The sequence below is a fragment of the Candoia aspera genome, chromosome 6, assembly GCF_035149785.1.
Source record: "Candoia aspera isolate rCanAsp1 chromosome 6, rCanAsp1.hap2, whole genome shotgun sequence".
Classification (NCBI taxonomy): Eukaryota; Metazoa; Chordata; class Lepidosauria; order Squamata; family Boidae; genus Candoia; species Candoia aspera.
The window spans coordinates 75,342,480-75,361,378 of record NC_086158.1 but is presented as its reverse complement, the minus strand read 5'-3'; the positions used below and the strand labels follow the sequence as shown (position 1 = coordinate 75,361,378).

Here is an 18,899-nt window from a genome sequence, read left to right as displayed (position 1 = left end):
AGGTGGAAGGAAAGAGAATAAGAGGATGACCAGCAGCAAGGCAGATGGACTCAGTTACAGTGGCAAAGAGTGTACAGCTGGGAGACTTGAAAGAACAGGTTAGGGATAGATCATCAGGGAGAAAATGTATGTGGTTGCTAGGAGTCAAAAACAGCATGATGGCACATAATCAATTGGAATAGAATGATAACAGATTTTTCAAACTTGAAGAAAGGCAGATAGTACATACAGAAATGAATATATACTTCTGTTGTTTATTCATTCAGTCGCTTCTGACTCTTCGTGACTTCATGGACCAGCCCACACCAGAGCTTCCTGTCGGTCATCAAGATCCCCAGCTCCCCCAGGGACAAGTCCGTCACCTCTAGAATATCATCCATCCATCTTGCCTTTGGTCGGTCCCTCTTCCTTTTGCCCTCCACTCTCCCTAGCATCAGCATCTTCTCCAGGGTGTCCTGTCTTCTCATTATGTGGCCAACGTATTTCAGTTTTGCCTTTAATATCATTCCCTCAAGTGAGCAGTCTGGCTTTATTTCCTGGAGGATGGACTGGTTTGATCTTCTGGCAGTCCAAGGCACTCTCAGAATTTTCCTCCAACACCACAGTTCAAAAGCATCGATCTTACTTCGCTCAGCCTTCCTTATGGTCCAGCTCTCGCAGCCATATGTTACTACGGGGAACACCATTGCTTTAACTATGCGGACCTTTGTTGTCAGTGTGATGTCTCTGCTCTTAACTATTTTATTGAGATTTGTCATTGCTCTTCTCCCAAGGATTAAGCGTCTTCTGATTTCCTGACTGCAGTCAGCATCTGCAGTAATCTTCGCACCTAGAAATACAAAGTCTTTCACTGACTCTACATTTTCTCCCTCTATTTGCCAGTTATCAATCAAGCTGGTTGCCATAATCTTGGTTTTTTTGAGGTTTAGCTGCAAGCCAGCTTTTGCACTTTCTTCTTTCACCTTCATCATAAGGCTCCTCAGTTCCTTTTCACTTTCAGCCATCAAAGTGGTATCATCTGCATATCTGAGATTGTTAATGTTTCTTCCAGAGATTTTAACTCCAGCCTTGGATTCCTCAAGCCCAACACATCGCATGATGTGTTCTGCATACAAGTTGAATAGGTAGGGTGAGAGTATACAGCCCTGCCGTACTCCTTTCCCAATCTTAAACCAGTCCGTTGTTCCGTGGTCTGTTCTTACTGTTGCTACTTGGTCGTTATACAGATTCTTCAGGAGGCAGACAAGATGACTTGGTATCCCCATACCGCTAAGAACTTGCCACAATTTGTTATGGTCCACACAGTCAAAGGCTTTAGAATAGTCAATAAAACAGAAATAGATGTTTTTCTGAAACTCCCTGGCTTTTTCCATTATCCAGCAGATATTGGCAATTTGGTCCCTAGTTCCTTTGCCTTTTCTAAACCCAGCTTGTACATCTGGCAATTCTCGCTCCATGAACTGCTGAAGTCTACCTTGCAGGATCTTGAGCATTACCTTACTGGCATGTGAAATGAGTGCCACTGTTCAATAGTTTGAACATTCTTTAGTGTTCCCCTTTTTTGGTATGGGGATATAAGTTGATTTTTTCCACTCTGATGGCCATTCTTGTGTTTTCCAAATTTGCTGGCATATAGCATGCATTACCTGTACAGCATCATCTTGTAAGATTTAAATATATACTATATCTGGCAAAAATAAAACCTGAGGCAACCAACCGGTTCAGACAATCACAACACATTATGACGATATGCTAATTTGATCAGAAGTATTCCAAATCAAATATTTATTATGGTCATAAGGTCACAATCAGAGAAAAATAGAACAAGCAAAAATAGAGATGTATAGATAGATAGATTTTCCAGATCTGAGTAAAGGCAAATAGTACATAGAGAAATGCAGAATTGGGCAACCTGGAAGGATGTATCTGAACAATGGTCAGGAGACGGGGCAAATAAAATCACGCTTTCTTCCAGAAAATGTCTTCAAGTTAGGAGAAATAAAACTTGTTTGGGTTTCTATGTAGAAAGAACAGAAGAACATTTGATTCCAGTGCTTCCACAGAGCTGTTCCCCGTGCATCAGGGTTGGGGAACATTATTGTAGTGCTCCAACAAGACAGCAGAGGGCAATGCATTCAGTCTGGCCAAAGTGAAGACCCAGCAAAATTTCAGACCAATTATAGATGAAATGCAGGAGTCTGATGCATACCCTTGGAGGAAAAATACAACCTACAAAGCTGGAAGCCAGACTTAAACTGATTAAACAATCTCAAATACCATACATTATTCTTTATTTAAAATATTCTGAAGGATCAGTGAAAACACAAAGGGTTGAATGTCATATAAGTCATAACTAACTTTAGTTGATTTATTTGAATAGACATATTCTACAAAATATTAAGTGAGAATCAAAGCTGCAAAGCTAATATTAGTCAACTCTCATTATGTAGACAATGGCTGCAAAGCAGTTTGAACACTCTGCTCAAAAGAATGATATTAAATGCCTATCATAGTCATCCATACTATAATGTAGTATCATCCCTTATCTTGTGTAATTTATGTACATGTCTGTGAATGTAAAAATCAAGGAAAAATCCAATGGAAAATTCATTGAGGGTATATAATGACAAAAGACAACATGGGCTTTTCTGAAATTACAAAGTATTTATTTGTTTGGCTTATTTCTATACATCTTTTAATGATACTTTCATTTAATGACAATGGCATATATTAGCCCTGGATAGATAACAAATCTGAATTCTCTTGGAGGCCATGACCTCTGTAGGTCTTATAGTTCAGGGCTACAAAGCATTTCAAAGGGAAAAAGGTATTTTTTCCTTGGAACAACCCATGTGATTGTGCTCCTGAAGACACTGAGGGATCAGGTTGTTTATCAATGAAAAGCGGGTTTTAATAGTTTGTGTGGAAGCACGTTTAAACAGGTTCAATGCAATGTGCTTAGATCCTTGCCACTTTTGGTTTGCACTTGACAGAGTGACCTGTTAATCATAGGATAGGATCCAAATGTTCAAATTATGCTGGACTTATATAAAATAGATGATAGCATGTTTTCCAAACCTGCCAGTGATGGAACTCATAGGATCTATGAGCCCAGGTGTCTGGATATCAAGCAACGGCAAAGTGAATCCTTGAAATTTTATGAATAATATATTCTTTGCAGTGCACACACAGGGAATGTGCTGGAAAATGTAAAAACAAACATCTTCTTCTGATTAGAAGTCCACGGAGTGAGACAAAGCATTGGTATTTGAAATTCTTTCCCTTCAATGTTCCAATACTCTCTGAAGTAGCTCGAACATCTCACTTATCTACACCAGTCCTAAAAACATAAGGAATGCCTAAACAGGATCTGGTTTTCAAAGAGCTCCTTTCAATATTACTAAACTGAAGTAGCAGCTAAAAGGATAAGGGGAAGCAATGGAAAGAGATGCCAGCACTAAATACTTTCAAGGAAAGGGTTAAATGTTGTAACTTATCTATCACCTTTATCTTACATTTCTGGTATAAATATTGTGTCAAGAGTCACCATCTCAACATTTGAAATTCTTGGAGGAACAAGTGAATGTTAAATCCAGTAAGTGTTAACTATAATCTTTTGGACTACAAGAAGAGGCATGTTGATAGAGAAGCTTATGCTTAGTAATTTTCTTTTCCCCCCATGAAACTATCTATGGCTTTGTTAGAATTTTAAAGATGAAAGGACTACTACCAGCAATAAAGGGAGTTACATGGTTTATCTGTCGTTCTTTAGTTATTCTTAAGATAGTGAGAGAAAAGGATAAGGAGAGGGAACTTGATTAGCAGAACACATAGACACATTTTTTAAATTTTAAATTTTTAAATGCCAGAGTTGTTGAGAATTGAGTGGCATACAATTATTATTATTATTATTATTATTATTATTATTATTATTTATTATTATTATTATTGTGATGTGACTGTTGAATATGTAAGTTCTTCCATGTCAGTGTGTTTATTGATCAGCAAAATTGCTTCAGTTCCTTTTGTGACTAGAAGGTCATGTATAGGTTCATTCACATGAATGAACTGAATGGATATAGATTCTAATTTGTAGCTGTTTCTAGAAAAGAGAAAAGGTACTTTCAAACAGAAGTGTGTGTGTTTTTTTTCCAGTAAGATTTTATTGTTCCCTGTTTTTTCCTTTGGGGAGCATAAATATTTCTTGTTCCATGTACAGTTTTTCTGCTTATAAAACTAGACTGAATCACAAGTTGTGTTGTCTTGTACAGATATCTAGGTTCAGACCTGAATATGTTACAGAAATATGGCTGTTCTCTTGAAAGTAATTAATACTTTCAAGAGAACAGCCATACTAAAAAGGTTTTGCTGACCAGGATGGACAAATATATATTATCTCAGAACTGAATACATTTTGCAGTGACTTGCTGACACTTTTAGAATTTTCTGATCAACCTGTCTAAAACAACTTGGGGCAGGGGGAATACAAAATTGCTATGTTTAAAAATAAAACAAGCTTGGGATGATTAAAAAAACCTTATATTTGAGTACATTCTGTGGTTTCAATGAAAAATAAGGAGGCAAGTTGCTTGGAGTATGAAAAATAATTATTTTAGCAAGCAGCTCCAAAGGACTTTTTATTTGTATGTTAAGCCGTAGCCATTAAAATGGTTGTGTTGGTACAGCTTTTTAACAAGCAAAGTTGATTCATTATGCTACATGTAAGACAGTCATTAAGAAACCTATGTGCTTTGTTAAACAGGGACAGGATGCAGGCATTCATTGTTATGATATGTCTGTTCCAAGGATTTGCCCATTCAAAACAGCTAATGAGAACCAAGAGAGCCAAGGATTCAGAAGCCTTTATGAATATTGTAAGTTGCTTTTGGCTGTTCGTGGAAAATTAATGTGATACATTAGCACAATTCCTCAACTTTAAATGTGCTTCTCATACTTTTAAAGCCCACTTCTAGACTCATTCTATCTCCTGGGTCCTCCGAGTTAAACACCCACCACCCATTTTATCAACTTATACAGGATTGACTTTCTTCCCCTATTTTTAATAGTTGTAATTAATATATGTTGCAATATACCAAAGTATGCTCTATTCAGATTGGTTGATTTGATCTAGATTTCGTCCATCAAAGCAGCCAGGTCCTGTGGCTTAAGGAAAGCTACCTGAGCTGTTCTAATTAGTTATCCTAAAGGTAAGAGAGATGTGATACTCATTTGCATCCTCTGCTGAAACCATGTTCAAAGGTCTTGGAAGTGTATTCAAGTGCACATATGTTCAAGATTCTTATGCCTTTTCCACCCACTTTATTAATATAAAACAAGGCAACCATATACCTAACAAATCAAAAGCCAATGAGCACTTCCCATAAACCTGATGAAAGCTGGATAAATTGTATCAAATTTTTACAAACATAAGATCACACTATATTTATCTCTTCATTCAAATGATCTTCAAATGGAAGAAAGAGATACCAGTCATTCACATGTTTCTTTTGATTTCTACCTAAACCCAATTACTCCAGATTCAAGAAGAGTTTATGATTTGGGGCAAAATGATCTGTCACCATCAACTGATCACACATCTTCCCTCAGATCTTTTGGGTTAATATTTATTTTAAAAAGATGCATAATGTGCTGCTATTTCAATCATTATTTTTATATCTCCTAGAAAAAAATAACCACTGACCCAGAAAATGAGGGGTAAAGTATAAGATACCATTAAAACTGCCTTAAAGAGAGAGAGAGGAAGAGCTGTGGTAGGGAGGCATTTATGGCGGTAACATACTATTAGTTTCCTAAAACTGTATTTCTCTAGTAATTATTCAGTGCTCAGCTGCAGATACGTCAGACATCATTTCAGAAGCCAAGATTAGATAGTGCCCCAATAGGAATTCTTTAAAAATCTACTGGTTTGTTGGTTTGTTTTTACTCTGTTGCAGAATGAGCTTATTAGCCACAAAGGCTACCTGAGCGAGGAGTATAAAGTCATGACAGCAGATGGCTATATTCTTAGCTTGAACAGAATTCCATCCGGCAGAAAAAATCAGCTGGATTCTGGTAAGATAAATTTACACGATATAAAATAGGGGTAAGGTAGTGAGGAAAAAATGAGGCACATCTCCAAGACTACCTTCATGAAAGAATGTGGCATTTTTAAATCTTCATTCAGAATAATTCCAGTTTAATGAGTACTGTATAGGATTCTATTTATTTCATTACAGGAATTAATGGTGTATTTAAACATCTCCCAGTGAATTTGGAAGAATAACAATTATTATCTGAATTGCCCTGAATTTTAGGTTTAGTTTCAACTGTAAATGAAATTCTGACTAGGAGAACAGCCTCTATCAAAAATTAGGAAACAACCTTAGTTCTTTATAAAGAAAACCTGACACATTCAAAGATTTAGAATGACATTGGATATTTTTGCTATTTAATAAATACAATATTTGGGAGCTAAAACTCACATCTTATTGTAACTTTAAAGTTGAAATATATCCATGTGTGGAAACATTTTGAAATCTAAGCTGATACATCCTACATGGATAATCACAATTTTTCCCTCTTTCCATCCTTTTGACACATTTATTCTTAGTAAAACAAAATGAGCTTAATATCTGAGGAAAGTGTTATATTCTTTCTCCAGGTCTGAAACCTGTAGTATTTCTCCAGCATGGTTTGCTAGGAGATGGAAGCAACTGGGTTACCAACTTGGCCCACAACAGTTTGGGCTTCATCCTCGCAGATGCTGGATATGATGTTTGGATTGGAAACAGCAGGGGAAATACGTGGTCCAGAAGTCATCAAAATCTGTCTGTAGGTGAAGATGAATTTTGGGCTTTCAGGTATATTTAATTTTTGCAATCTTTGTATTTTGCGACAGGGAAATGGAATCTCTAGTGGAACTAACAGAGAAAATAGATGGCATACCATGCCATAAAAATGTGAGATCCAAAATAATTCAATGAGACCTGGTATCTGGCTCTAGGGATGAATGCATCCTTTCTAATCCATGCTGTATATTCAGTACTCCAATGTTTGCATCTGTCTACAAATTGATTCTGCAGAATTGCAGGACGTATTTCCATACGGAGCTTTCCCTAATATACAGTAGGCATTTTTGGTACACCATTTAGAGGATAACTCTGTACCATTCCCATATTATTTTGGCTTCCTTTAGAATCCAGATCAGATTTCTAAATTCATTCCTGAATTCGGTTCTTGTGTCTTGTATCTTTCTCTAGCTTTGATGAGATGGCAAAGTATGATCTTCCAGCTGTCCTCAATTTCATTCTACAGAAAACTGGCCAACAACAGTTATACTATGTTGGCTACTCACAGGGAGCTGCAATAGGTATGTTAATGAATAAAAACACCTACTTAGTGCTTTAATCTTTGTAATACTAACAGCAGTCCAAATATGGAAGGAGAAGAAGAAGAAGGAAGAAGAAGGTTATTAGAGTAGCATTATATTGGGTTTGAGTCTCACCTGAAAGTTTTGATAGCTTTCATCCGATAACCATTCACATCAGAAATAATCACCAGAAATAATCCTTTGGAGCTTCCGTGAAAAGAACTGAAGCAGAGGGTGGTCATGCTTTTTCCTCACTGTTGCATTATCTTCCTTCTGTGACTGTATTGCACCATTGCACCCCCTCCCCTCGTCAAAGTTTGCCTGGGCTAGAGTTTCAGAATAACAGAGGCTGGTGGGGAACAATATCGGCTGCTACTGTTGGTGCTATCAAATTCCTGGTGAAAGCAGAGGCAGTGAAGCTAAACATGGAGGGCCAAGGGGTTCAGAAGTTATCTGTAGCCCTTCAGATATTCTGCTTTCCACCCCGTTGCTCCATATTTATATCCACATTTATGTCGCTGAATAGCAAACATAACTGCTGATAACTTTTACACCACGAAAAATAGACCTGTATGTGAGTTCTCCCACTCAAAAACAAAAATTCTTTAAGGTATGTTGGACTCTGTCAAAAAGATGCTTTAGGTATAGAGGACAATTTTAAAGACTATTAATTTGAAAGTTTTACAATAATGAAAGTGTTTTAGGTTTTTTAGTATAAAATATTCCAGTATCAAATGATTCCTTTCACAATATTGAATAAATTTGCAAATGGATTACCCTTGTCCACCGTTCATTGCCACGAATGGTCATTACCATGAATGGTCATTACCTCCCCTGCTAATTGTCCATTTGTACAAATATACATCCAAATTCATATACATATTCCTTCCATATGACAAGGATAGATCTGTGCATGAGGACAACTTCTCATGATATACATCAAGTGCATATTTCTTAGGGGAGCATGGTGCTAGTGTGATGCACTGCAGTACAGAAGAACACAGAGGGGTGTCTGAGAGGTAGTGGACTAAAAGGCCAAGTGGTGGTTACAATCACACGGTGGCAGCCACCATATTTATTTATTTTAACACTCATCTGGGGATGGCCCTGACACCGGTTCAGCCTCTTGTCCCATTCTATGAGCTCATTTGGTGTGTGGAGTAAATTCGGTATTCCACAACAGAATTTGTACATAGGATGTTTCAAAAGAAACGTAAAAGTCAAAAGAAAGTTTGTACTGTATACAGAGCTTCATTGTTCAGAAAGCCACTGTTACTCTGTGTGTGCGTGCACGGTGCGAGCACTGTGTAAGAAAAATGTATAGTCACACAAAAGTACTTCCGTAAAAAATCTTGTTAAAGAATTAAAATGTATGCGGCCAATATATTGAAATGTTGCTATGTAAACTAAGGAGGGTGGGAGGGAAAGCTCCTGCTGAGTTTTATTCCTTTTTGTTTAATCTGTTTTGGTCTCTTCTTGAATTTTTCTCAGCATTTATAGCATTTTCAACCATGCCAGAGTTGGCTCAGAAGATCAAAATGTTTTTTGCCTTAGCCCCTGTGACTAGAATTAAGTATGCCAAAAGTTCTATAGTAAAACTTCTTAACCTCCCAGAGAGGTTCCTTCAGGTAAGTTAATTTTTTATTCCAGTCCCTCTTCATCCAAAGAGTCATAAAGGACATTTCCTTAATTTGAAAATTTCACCAAGTTTTAATAGCCTTCCTTCTGTGTTCGGAGGCATCACATCAGTCGGTCAGCAAAGTTGGTCAGCAAAGTCAAGATGGAAGCACAATGGCACGATCAAAGGGATGCCCTTTAATATGTGACACACAAACACAAAAGAGCAGTGCTTCAATCTCACAGTCATGATTGCCCCCTTGACCTTTCTGACTAACCCCTGTCAGAATAGAAGCCCCTGTCTATATGGCATATAACCCCTGAGCAAGTAGCAGGCCTGGCTAGGAGGGCCTTTGCCCACTTTTAACTGATGTGCCAGTTGCACCCATTCCTGCTCATGGTTATTCATGCCTTACTCACCTCCCAGTTGGACTACTGCAATGAGCTCACATGGGGCCACCACTGAAGACCATCTGGAAGTGCAGTTGGTCTAATATTCAGCAGCATGGCAATTATGAGTGTACCATGGTATGCTCATGTAACACAGCTACTTCACAAGCTGCACTGGCTTACAGTAGGCTTCCAGATACAATTCAAGGGGCTGGTTATCACCTATAAAACTCTACATGGCCCAAGGCTAGGTTATTTACAGAACCTCCTTCTCCATCCCACATATTCTTCCAGGCTGGGCATGCTCCAGGTCCCTTTTTTTTGGCTAGATCTAGGAAGTGTGCCTTTTCCATGGCAGAACTTGCTCTTTGGAATGATCTCCCTGCTATACCTATTCTATTGACCCTGACCTTACTAGACTTTTAGGAGGTGTTAAAAACCTGTTTTTTCCCCCCAGGCATTTAGGACAGGATGTTAAATGTGCCCATCTTAGGAGGCTGTGCACTGTGCCTAATGGCTGGAATATATATACTGTATGTGTTTTATTTTTGTTGATTATTGTTTTTAATGTTCTCTTAGCTTCCCAGACCAGCTCCAGCAAACTGGTGACCATATAAATTGATTACATTAAACAAATAAGCAAATAATTAAGGGTGTAATCATGTGATACTTTCTGGAGGAACATCCCTTTGAATGTAATAAAATTCCTGAGTGGACTTCTATAATGTTTATATTTATTGTTTCAGGCATCATATTATAGCCTAGTATATTATCTATTCATGAGCAAACTGTTTTATCTATTCATATTTTTGATCAATTCAAAGAAAATTGCATTCTCTTACTGTTTTGTTCATTTTTCACTCTGGAGACAGTATGATGAAGTAATAATTGGGGTACCTGCATCCCCTTAGTTGCTGCCTGGATACATTTCTCCTCAGACCACGTTTGATCCACAATACTATAGCAAACAACCCTAAAGGGGCTGTCATGTCTAAATGCACACTAGCGTACAAGACTTGCTGAAATGAAGTTATACTTATTTACTTATTTATTTATCTGCCAATTTGCTAGCTTCCTGAAATATAAATGGAATTTGGAATGAATTGAAACTGATGATGATAACTGAACAGAAAATAGTATGTTGCACGTATTTATTTATTACAATTTGTATATCAGCAAGTTGTAATTGACTTCTTCACTCAATGCTTTCAAAATATATATACTTATTTCCAACATTCTTATTAAATGAAAGAAGGGAGATACATAAAATATGGAGAAGAACCCATCCATGGAATGATGGGATGTCATACCATCAAAATGGAAAAGAGCCCTATATCAAGAGTTGCTAATAATTAGCATGCCACCCATTTTATTAAATATGAATATTGTCCAGCCCCCGACACATGGTGGATTGAACCATTAGCAATTTTGGACAGTAGACAATCTCTGAGTGGGTGGGAAAAGTGGTGCAGAATATATATATTTAGTTCTCCTTCATATCCTGTGTGGTTTTTTCCCTATACCTCCTCAGATACTGTACAGAGGAACCTTCCTCTTCTCCTAATGCCAAGTCCCATCCATTAAAGCTACTGCCTATTTACATTCTCTGCAATCCTGCTCTTCTGTCCATGCAATTCCTTCCTGCAAGGTTGAGATTCTGCTGCCACCCAGGGAGCCCTGATCAATATTTTGTTAATCTTCCATAGCTGTGTACCAATAGGAGAAGTTGTAAAGAACATCCAGACACGAGGAAAACTACATATTACTTCAGCTGACAAACTTCTTTGGTATTTTGTAGGCTTTGCTAGGCAAAAGAGAATTCCTCCCCCAGAAGTGGCTAGTCAGAAAGATTCTTGCCACTTTCTGTGGCCGGCGCCTTTTCACTAGTGTTTGTGGAAACATCTTTTTCCATCTCAGCGGCTATAATATGAGAAATATAAATATGGTGAGTGTTCATTGCTTACAACCTTTGGTCACGACATCACGAAATAGGGTAGGTGGACATTATTTAACCACAACCGTTTTAAAATTACACCTTTATTTAAATAGAACCAACTGAACTTCAGTTTTGCTTTTTATGGGTAACCGTTAACCATATCCACCAGAAATAAGGTAGACATAAACAGAATATAGAAAGAATAATCCGAAATATGTTTTGAGCAAAAAGCATTTGATATATGATTGGTGGAGCATGGGCTGTGGAGTGAAGAAATCTGATATGGACTTCCCTCCCTTCTTTTATACTTTTGTGTATTCTTTTTCTTTAGGGTTTTTTTTTGTATTTAGTTAATAAGGAAAGGAAAGGAAAGGAAAGGAAAGGAAATTGATACAGGCTGGAATCAGTATTTGATTTTTGAAAACAAAGAGCACCCCCTGCTGTTGATTTGTATAATGATCCAGGGCATTTAAGTACCAACTATCACACTAGTAGCTAATAGTGCAGTCTAAAGAAACAGCCCATAACTAGCTCTGTTTCTAAATTGCCAACAATTTTCAGAAATCCTTCTCTCTGTCTTGTTTCTTCCAGAACAGTAGCAAAAAGAGTGAAGGATAGAAAAGGAGCCATGAAAATGAATATTCTGTGAAGTTTTCTTATGATTCTGTGCTAAAGTAGTAGACAGAATTTTCTCCAGCATACTGTATCTTCACACAGAACAAGGGAGGAGATAAAGAGAGATTCTAATGTTAATGGGCTGTCAAAATCTTTAAACTTTGGAAGGGTCAGGGAATGATATAATTCCCTGCAGAGGAGGCTTGCTCAGCTTCATTCCCATCATAATTTATTACGCATTTCATATATTGGCATTTTGAGAAGCAAGGGTGTCCACATGCACATCGGACATAAGAAAAGGGAGGAGATCTATTGCAACGTCGTGGCCACCTTCTTGAATTTTTTTGACCACCTTGTGGGCACTTCTGTAATGAAGTGAGAAAATCTACAAGATGTTGTTATCTGGAATTCTTATGCTTAAAAAAAATATCTTTAATTGCATTATCATAAGCACTCCAGTTCAGTATTTTGTGTGAGTTCAGTATTTTGTGTGTGTGTGTGTGTGTATGAATGTATCTACATGTGTATGTGAATGTGTGTGTGTGTGTGTGTGTGTGTGTGTATCTATCATCCATCTATCCATCATCTATCACTATCTATCTATCACTTTATTAGGCTGAAAATCAATGTTCATTTCAAGGAGACTAAAATTTCCTTCCTTCTTCCCTCCCTCCCTTTCTTTAGAGCCGAATAAACATATATGTGGCCCGATCGCCAGCTGGAACATCAGTACAGAATATATTACATTGGAGCCAGGTATATTTGCTTATTGTAATATTGTTGATTGTAAGAAGTGCTAATTTTGAACAGTGTTGCTCATTTGTGCCATTAAGGCATCCTCTATGGCAGTGTTTTTCAACATTGGCAGCTTTAAGGTATCTGGATTTCAACTCCCAGAATTCCCCAGCCAGCAGGGAGTTGAAGTCCACACATGTTCGGGTTGCTGTGTTTGAAAAACACATATGTATGGTAACAATAACAAAGGTAAAATGACAATCATTATTTTGTATTTTAAATATTTTAAATGTTTGTTTGTTTGTTTATTTTCAAGGCCTGATTCTTTTGGGGGTGGTGGCGGCTTATACTTTAAAAGTAAGAACAATAAAAATTATATCAAGCAGGAAATCCTTACTTTTCACTTTCTTGAATAGTTATGAGCCAAAGCATTATAACCTTATTTTTCTTTTTATGAAAGAACACCAAAAGCCTATGTTTTCTCTCTAAGAGTGGCATGTTTGTAAATAGTCAAATGGGGAGAGCAGGGCCACAAATGGGTGGGCAAGCGGGGCATGTGCCCCGGGCGCCGCGGTGGGGGTGCCAAAATGGGCACAGAATCCATGTTTGCCCCGGGTGACACAGACCCAAGTTGCGGGCCTGGGGGAGAAACAGAGAAAGAGACAGAGAGCCTTCCAACAGGCAGCATAGGCAGTAGCACTGTTTCAGATTTGCAAAGACGCTTTGCACCCCAAACTGTTTCAAGGCTGGGTGGCAAGCAGTCAAGGGACAGGATGGGGGAAAAGTCATGCATTGTCCTTCATATCAGGCTTAGTGCAACTTGGAGTAGTGCTATCAGGCAGGAACATCCTCAGAAAGGAATTAAAGAAGTCAAGATTGAATCTGCCGCCACATGATCCAAGCCCCACTCCTGACATGCATTGCACATGTGACATGTATAAAAAGAAAGCCAGGCTTTGATTGTGTAGTTGTGGCCATCCCCTTGACTTTTTGGACACCCCCCTCCCTTGCTTTCAGGTGATCTCTTTTTCACCAGGACTGGATATCAGTGGAGTACTGGAGCTGGAGGGTTTGGGGCCAAGCACTCTTGAATATGACTTGAAGAAAGAGTTTTAGTCAAACAAGAAGTTTCAGCCAAATAGCTAAATAATTCTGACTTGAAAGTCAAAGGAATTACGTTTGACCGAAACAGTTGCATTTTGATGGAAGTCCAACTGAAATCAACTAATCAAGTTTTTAAGCAAGCTGGCTCTGTAGCTCTAGGATAAATATCTGACTCCAGCTTTTACCCTGCAATATTGTATGTGTCTACTCAAAAACAGTACAATGAGATTTCCTACTAGGTACATGTGTGTAAAGTTGCATCTGTCTCATGCATATAAAGTTTGTGTGTGTTCAGATCTGCTCTCCTACTGCCAGAGCTATAGTTCCACTGCAACTTGAACTACATTCAATGGGAAATGGTACCTGTATGATTGTAATTAATAATTACTAATCCAGTAATAGAGTATTTCATTTCCTTCCTGGCTTGTTGCTAGACTTTTCGTTGTGGATTATTCAAGGGTTTTGACTGGGGTGATGAGATGAAGAATAAGAAAAAGCACAATCAGGTATGGAAATCTTCATTTATTTATAGGCAACTTTTGAAAAGAGGAAAGCAAAGAAAATAACTCATAGGCACCTGGTACCTTTGACTTCCTCATCCACCCTGATTCAACCCATCCAAGGTACCTCTCCCTGGAGAAACTATTAGCAGGATATGGGAAAGGGGAAGGAAGATATAAAGGTAAACAAGGGTGAAATAATGTGGTGAAATAAGCACCCCATTTACAGGAAGTGAGTTGAAAGTGTTATTTTTCCCTGATAGTGATGGTCTTCTGAAATAGCTTCCTCATGAAGGCAAGATGTTTTCCATCATTAAAGTCTTCTGATTGCTATTCCAGAGGAATAGCAATCCAGAGGAATTGGGGGTGAAACATGAAGGCAAGATACCTCATGAAGGCAGTATGTTTTTCATCATTAATAATCCTGAGTTCAGCAGGAATGTTGTTTTTAACTGAACTTTAATTTTCCACGAACATCGCATTGTCTGTTTGTTCACTGTTGTGAATCTAACTTCCCAGGACATAACCAGGAAGGAAGGGTAAGGTGGGGATGGAGCCCTGATGGTCCCAACAGCATATAGAAATTGCTAGTATAACTTGCAGTCCCTGCTGCAATATCGAAAATGGGTGTGGGATTGAAGCTGAGACCCCTGCAGAGATATGCCAAGCAGAATTTCTTTCAGCTCTTATAGAGCGTCTTCCCATTGAGTCTGCCACCAAAATGTCCATCCAGCAGGAGAGTCTAAGAGGCAATTCCATCTCCCCCTGACCCAATAATACCCAAGATATACTTCCAGCTGTGAATATCAAATACTCAGAAGCAGAACTTTGTGAACAGCTCTACTTTACTTCTTGCATTAGAACGGTTAACTACATAAATCTACAAACAGATTTACCCAGACGCAAGAAATCAAGAATGACTTTTACATATCCGTTGTGATTGAACTCTATAGGACTGAATCCCATTCCTTCATACTCCGCTTGGCAAATGCAGTTTCTTTCTCTCCCACTATTTTTCTCCATCTGTCATCCACAGCCAGGCAAGTTCTTTTTTTTTTTTTTTTAAAAGCTCAATACACTTTAAACCCCAAACATATTCAGGCACTTCAACAACCTTAGTTCTTCAGAGCAGTTTCTTCTCCTCTCTCTGAATTCTTGGCTCTTGCTGATTCCTCCTGTACTTCATCCTGGATGGCCAGGATCCACACAGGTGCTCACCACTTTCTCCAATCAGAGTTTGCTCCTCCAGCTGTTCCTCCTGCTAGGCACACTCCTCACTCTCTTGCCCTCAGTCTTCTCTCCAGCTAATTCATGGGTCGCTTTCCTCCAAGGGTGGATTCTCCTCTCTTGAACCCAAGCTGCAAGCAGGCACTCCAGCAAACTGGGAAAAGCTTTCTGCATTCTCCCTTTACCTCTTACGCCCAAGCAAGCGAGCAATTTTGCCACTTGCTCTCCTAGCTGAAAGCTTGGCTATCTACTCTTTGTCATCTTCTGTCTTTCTTTTACTTGGAAGCTTTATCTTTTTCCCTCTTCACTCTCAAGTTATGTTGTCCGACTTTAAATCTTTCCCTCTTTTTTTAGTTCCCCCTGTTGCTTCAATATGCCAACCACTTCCTCTTCTTTGTCTTAGCCATTTCTTCCAGAACTGTTTCCTCTCTGGGTCAAATTGTCTGCCCAATGGAGTCTTTACCCCTTATTGTGCTCCACACTTGTTATGACTTTTCAAACGTAGGTCTCCAGAGGGACCACTCTTCTCTCCTGAGAAGGATCCCAATTCTGTCCTTGCAGGCTCCACTTCGTCTGCTAAGAACTTTTTATCTCATCCTTATTTCACTACATTATTTTCCATTCCTTGCTTCTCATGGCAAACCCCTATAAAGTTGTACTAGCTTCACTCATCTGCTCAACTTCACTGCAAGCTTCTGGGTTATACTAGTTTGGGAAGAATTTGAACGACAAAGGAACTTAGGGGCTGAGCCCAAAGGGGAAAAGTCACCATGGGTGTACATTTCATGTACGTATGATAAAATAAGCCATGATAAATGTAGAATCAGGTCCTTTAATTATGACATGCCAACATGATTCCTCAACATTTGCATCGTCCATACTGTTCATAGTTGATTATTTTTGCTATTTCGAAATTGTCAGTGGACAGTCAGAATGGCACATAGGACTGATAAAGTAAACAAACCCAGTCTATCAAGAATTTTTATTTTATTTTTATTTTATTTTATTTTTCTAATTTGTCCCTGCCCATCTCCTCCCATCGGGGGACTCTGGGCAATTTTATTCTCACCGTATCTGAAACTGTTGGAATGTATGGGAATGGAGTTAGAATGGGCCCTCATGAGGGAACAGCCCATGTTGAGGTCAGGACACTTTACACACACTCCCAATATTTAGTAAAGAATTAGTAAAAACTAAAAGTCCTATGAGGGAAGGGAGTAATTTAAAAAGGGAAGCAGGAATATCCATAACTCCAAAAGTGCTTAGGGCCTTGCTATCTGAGGGACCAATTCTCCCACTGTGAATCTGACACTTGATTTAGATCACCAGGAGAAGCTTTTCAGAAAATCCCCCACCCCTGCTGCTGGGCTATGGAATGTTTTCCCTAGGGAAAGGGGTTGCCCCCCACCTTCCCAATATTTAAGAAGATGGCAAAAACGCATCTGTTCCATCAAGTGTTTAATTATTACTTCCTTTAATGACCCTTTAATGGGACGCGGTGGCGCTGCGGGTTAAACCGCTGAGCTGTCGATCGGAAGGTCGGCGGTTCGAAACCGCGCGGTGGGGTGAGCTCCCGTTGCTCGTCCCAGCTCCTGCTCACCTAGCAGTTCGAAAACATGCAAATGTGAGTAGATCAATAGGTACCGCTTCGGCGGGAAGGTAACGGCGTTCCGAGTCGTCATGCTGGCCACATGACCCGGAAGTGTCTACGGACAAATGCCGGCTCTTCGGCTTTGAAATGGAGATGAGCACCGCCCCCTAGAGTCGGATTCGACTGGACTTGACGTCAAGGGAAACCTTTACCTTACCTTTTACTTTAATGACGCTTATTATAATCGTTTTTAATGGTTTTGATTTTATTGAATTAATTTTATTGTTACTTTTTTTAATGGTTGTAGAGCCTTCCAAGAACTATAAAGGATTCATTTAAAAATATTAAATATGCTTCCATTTAAGTGTTTTAAGTTAAAAAAAACGTCCAGAGCTTTAACTAATACCTTGTATTGTTATGTATATTTTCTAGTTTACTCCTCCGTTATATAAAGTGGATGATATGACAGTTCCAACTGCAGTATGGACCGGAGCAAAAGATTTACTTTCAGACCCAAAAGATATTACCATTTTACTGCCTCAAATTAAGCATCTTGTTTCCCATAAATCCATTCCAGAATGGGCACATCTCGATTTCATCTGGGGTCTGGATGCACCCCAGCGTATGTATAATGAAATAATTGATCTGATGAAGAAATATGCATAATCTCTTACCAAAATAAATAAAATAAAATGGGTAACTTGAGCAGCAAGGTAATGATTTTCACTGTAATTCTTATGTTTATCACCATAGCATCAGCCATTAATCTTAAAGTGCTATTGCATTTTGACCATGAATTCTAGTCCCACCTTAGGCACAAAGCCAGCTGGGTCCCCTTGGGGCAGTCACTCTGTCCTCAGGAAGAAGGAAGTGGCAAACCACTTCTGAAATCAAAAAAACTGCAAGGTCTTATCCAGGCAGTTGCCAGGAGTCAACACCAACTCAAAAGCACAAAAAGAAAAAAAAAAGATGAAAGCTGCAGGCCAAGAAATCAACTTCCCAGGAAGGCTAAAATTACTTTTACTGAGATTAGCTATAATACTAAAATACTGCACTTCTGATTGTGCTGTACACAATCCTCCTCCTTCTCATCATTCAGTCAATTAGGAGGCATCTGCCTGATCTGTTCCTGCATGTTATCATATCTGGACTTAAAAAATGCTTCACCCCTTTTGGCTAGGCAACAGATCCTGCATGTCTCCATCAAGGTAATCTTCCTTGGGCTTCAGGAGGGGAGGTGGGGGAGCAGGAAAGCTACTACACAGTTTCACCAAGAGGAAAAGGAAATCCAAGGAGTAAGAGTCGAGGACAAGGAGTTAGAGTCAAGAGTCAGGACAAGGCAGGATTCCTCACCAATGGGAGGCTGTTTGTAGTTCCAGAGAACATCTTGGTCTTTTCAGTTGGAAGTGTGGCAAACCACTTCCAAAAACCTTGCCAAGAAAACTGCAGAGACTTGTCCAATGATGATAGAGAGATAGAGACAGAGATGGAGATGGAGATGGAGATGGAGACAGAGACAGTCTGTGCTGGTCTTCAGAGTTCCTTTTTGCAAGCTTATATGTGCTTAAAAGCTCATTGTAAACAACTGCACAGAAACAGTAAATATGTGCTCAAATTTTCAGAAAGATACTGTGCTTAATTTCGTGTCCTGTAGAAGTTATGTCTGCTTCTGTTCATGTAAGGATTCACAGAAAAATACAATTGCCAATATTTTTTGCATGCCACCGTACACTGAATCAGCCACAACACAAATAATTATGTTCTGATTGTTATACGTTTCAACAGTAAAGATAATGTATAGGTGCGTCAATATTT

At 38.8% G+C, this 18,899-nt stretch overlaps 1 protein-coding gene across 1 annotated transcript; it reads left to right on the top strand.

Annotated features, from left to right (window-relative positions):
• Window positions 1-3,566: 3,566 nt before the first annotated feature.
• On the top strand, window positions 3,567-17,756 carry LOC134499504 (lipase member M-like). The gene is made up of 10 exons (XM_063306168.1): window positions 3,567-3,595; window positions 4,763-4,874; window positions 5,955-6,072; window positions 6,662-6,860; window positions 7,260-7,369; window positions 8,861-8,997; window positions 11,175-11,321; window positions 12,612-12,683; window positions 14,201-14,272; window positions 17,517-17,756. Exons 2-10 carry the CDS (start codon window positions 4,770-4,772, stop codon window positions 17,748-17,750), a joined length of 1,194 nt encoding a protein of 397 aa, XP_063162238.1. The 5' UTR covers window positions 3,567-3,595; window positions 4,763-4,769; the 3' UTR covers window positions 17,751-17,756.
• The last annotated feature ends 1,143 nt before the right edge of the window (window positions 17,757-18,899 follow it).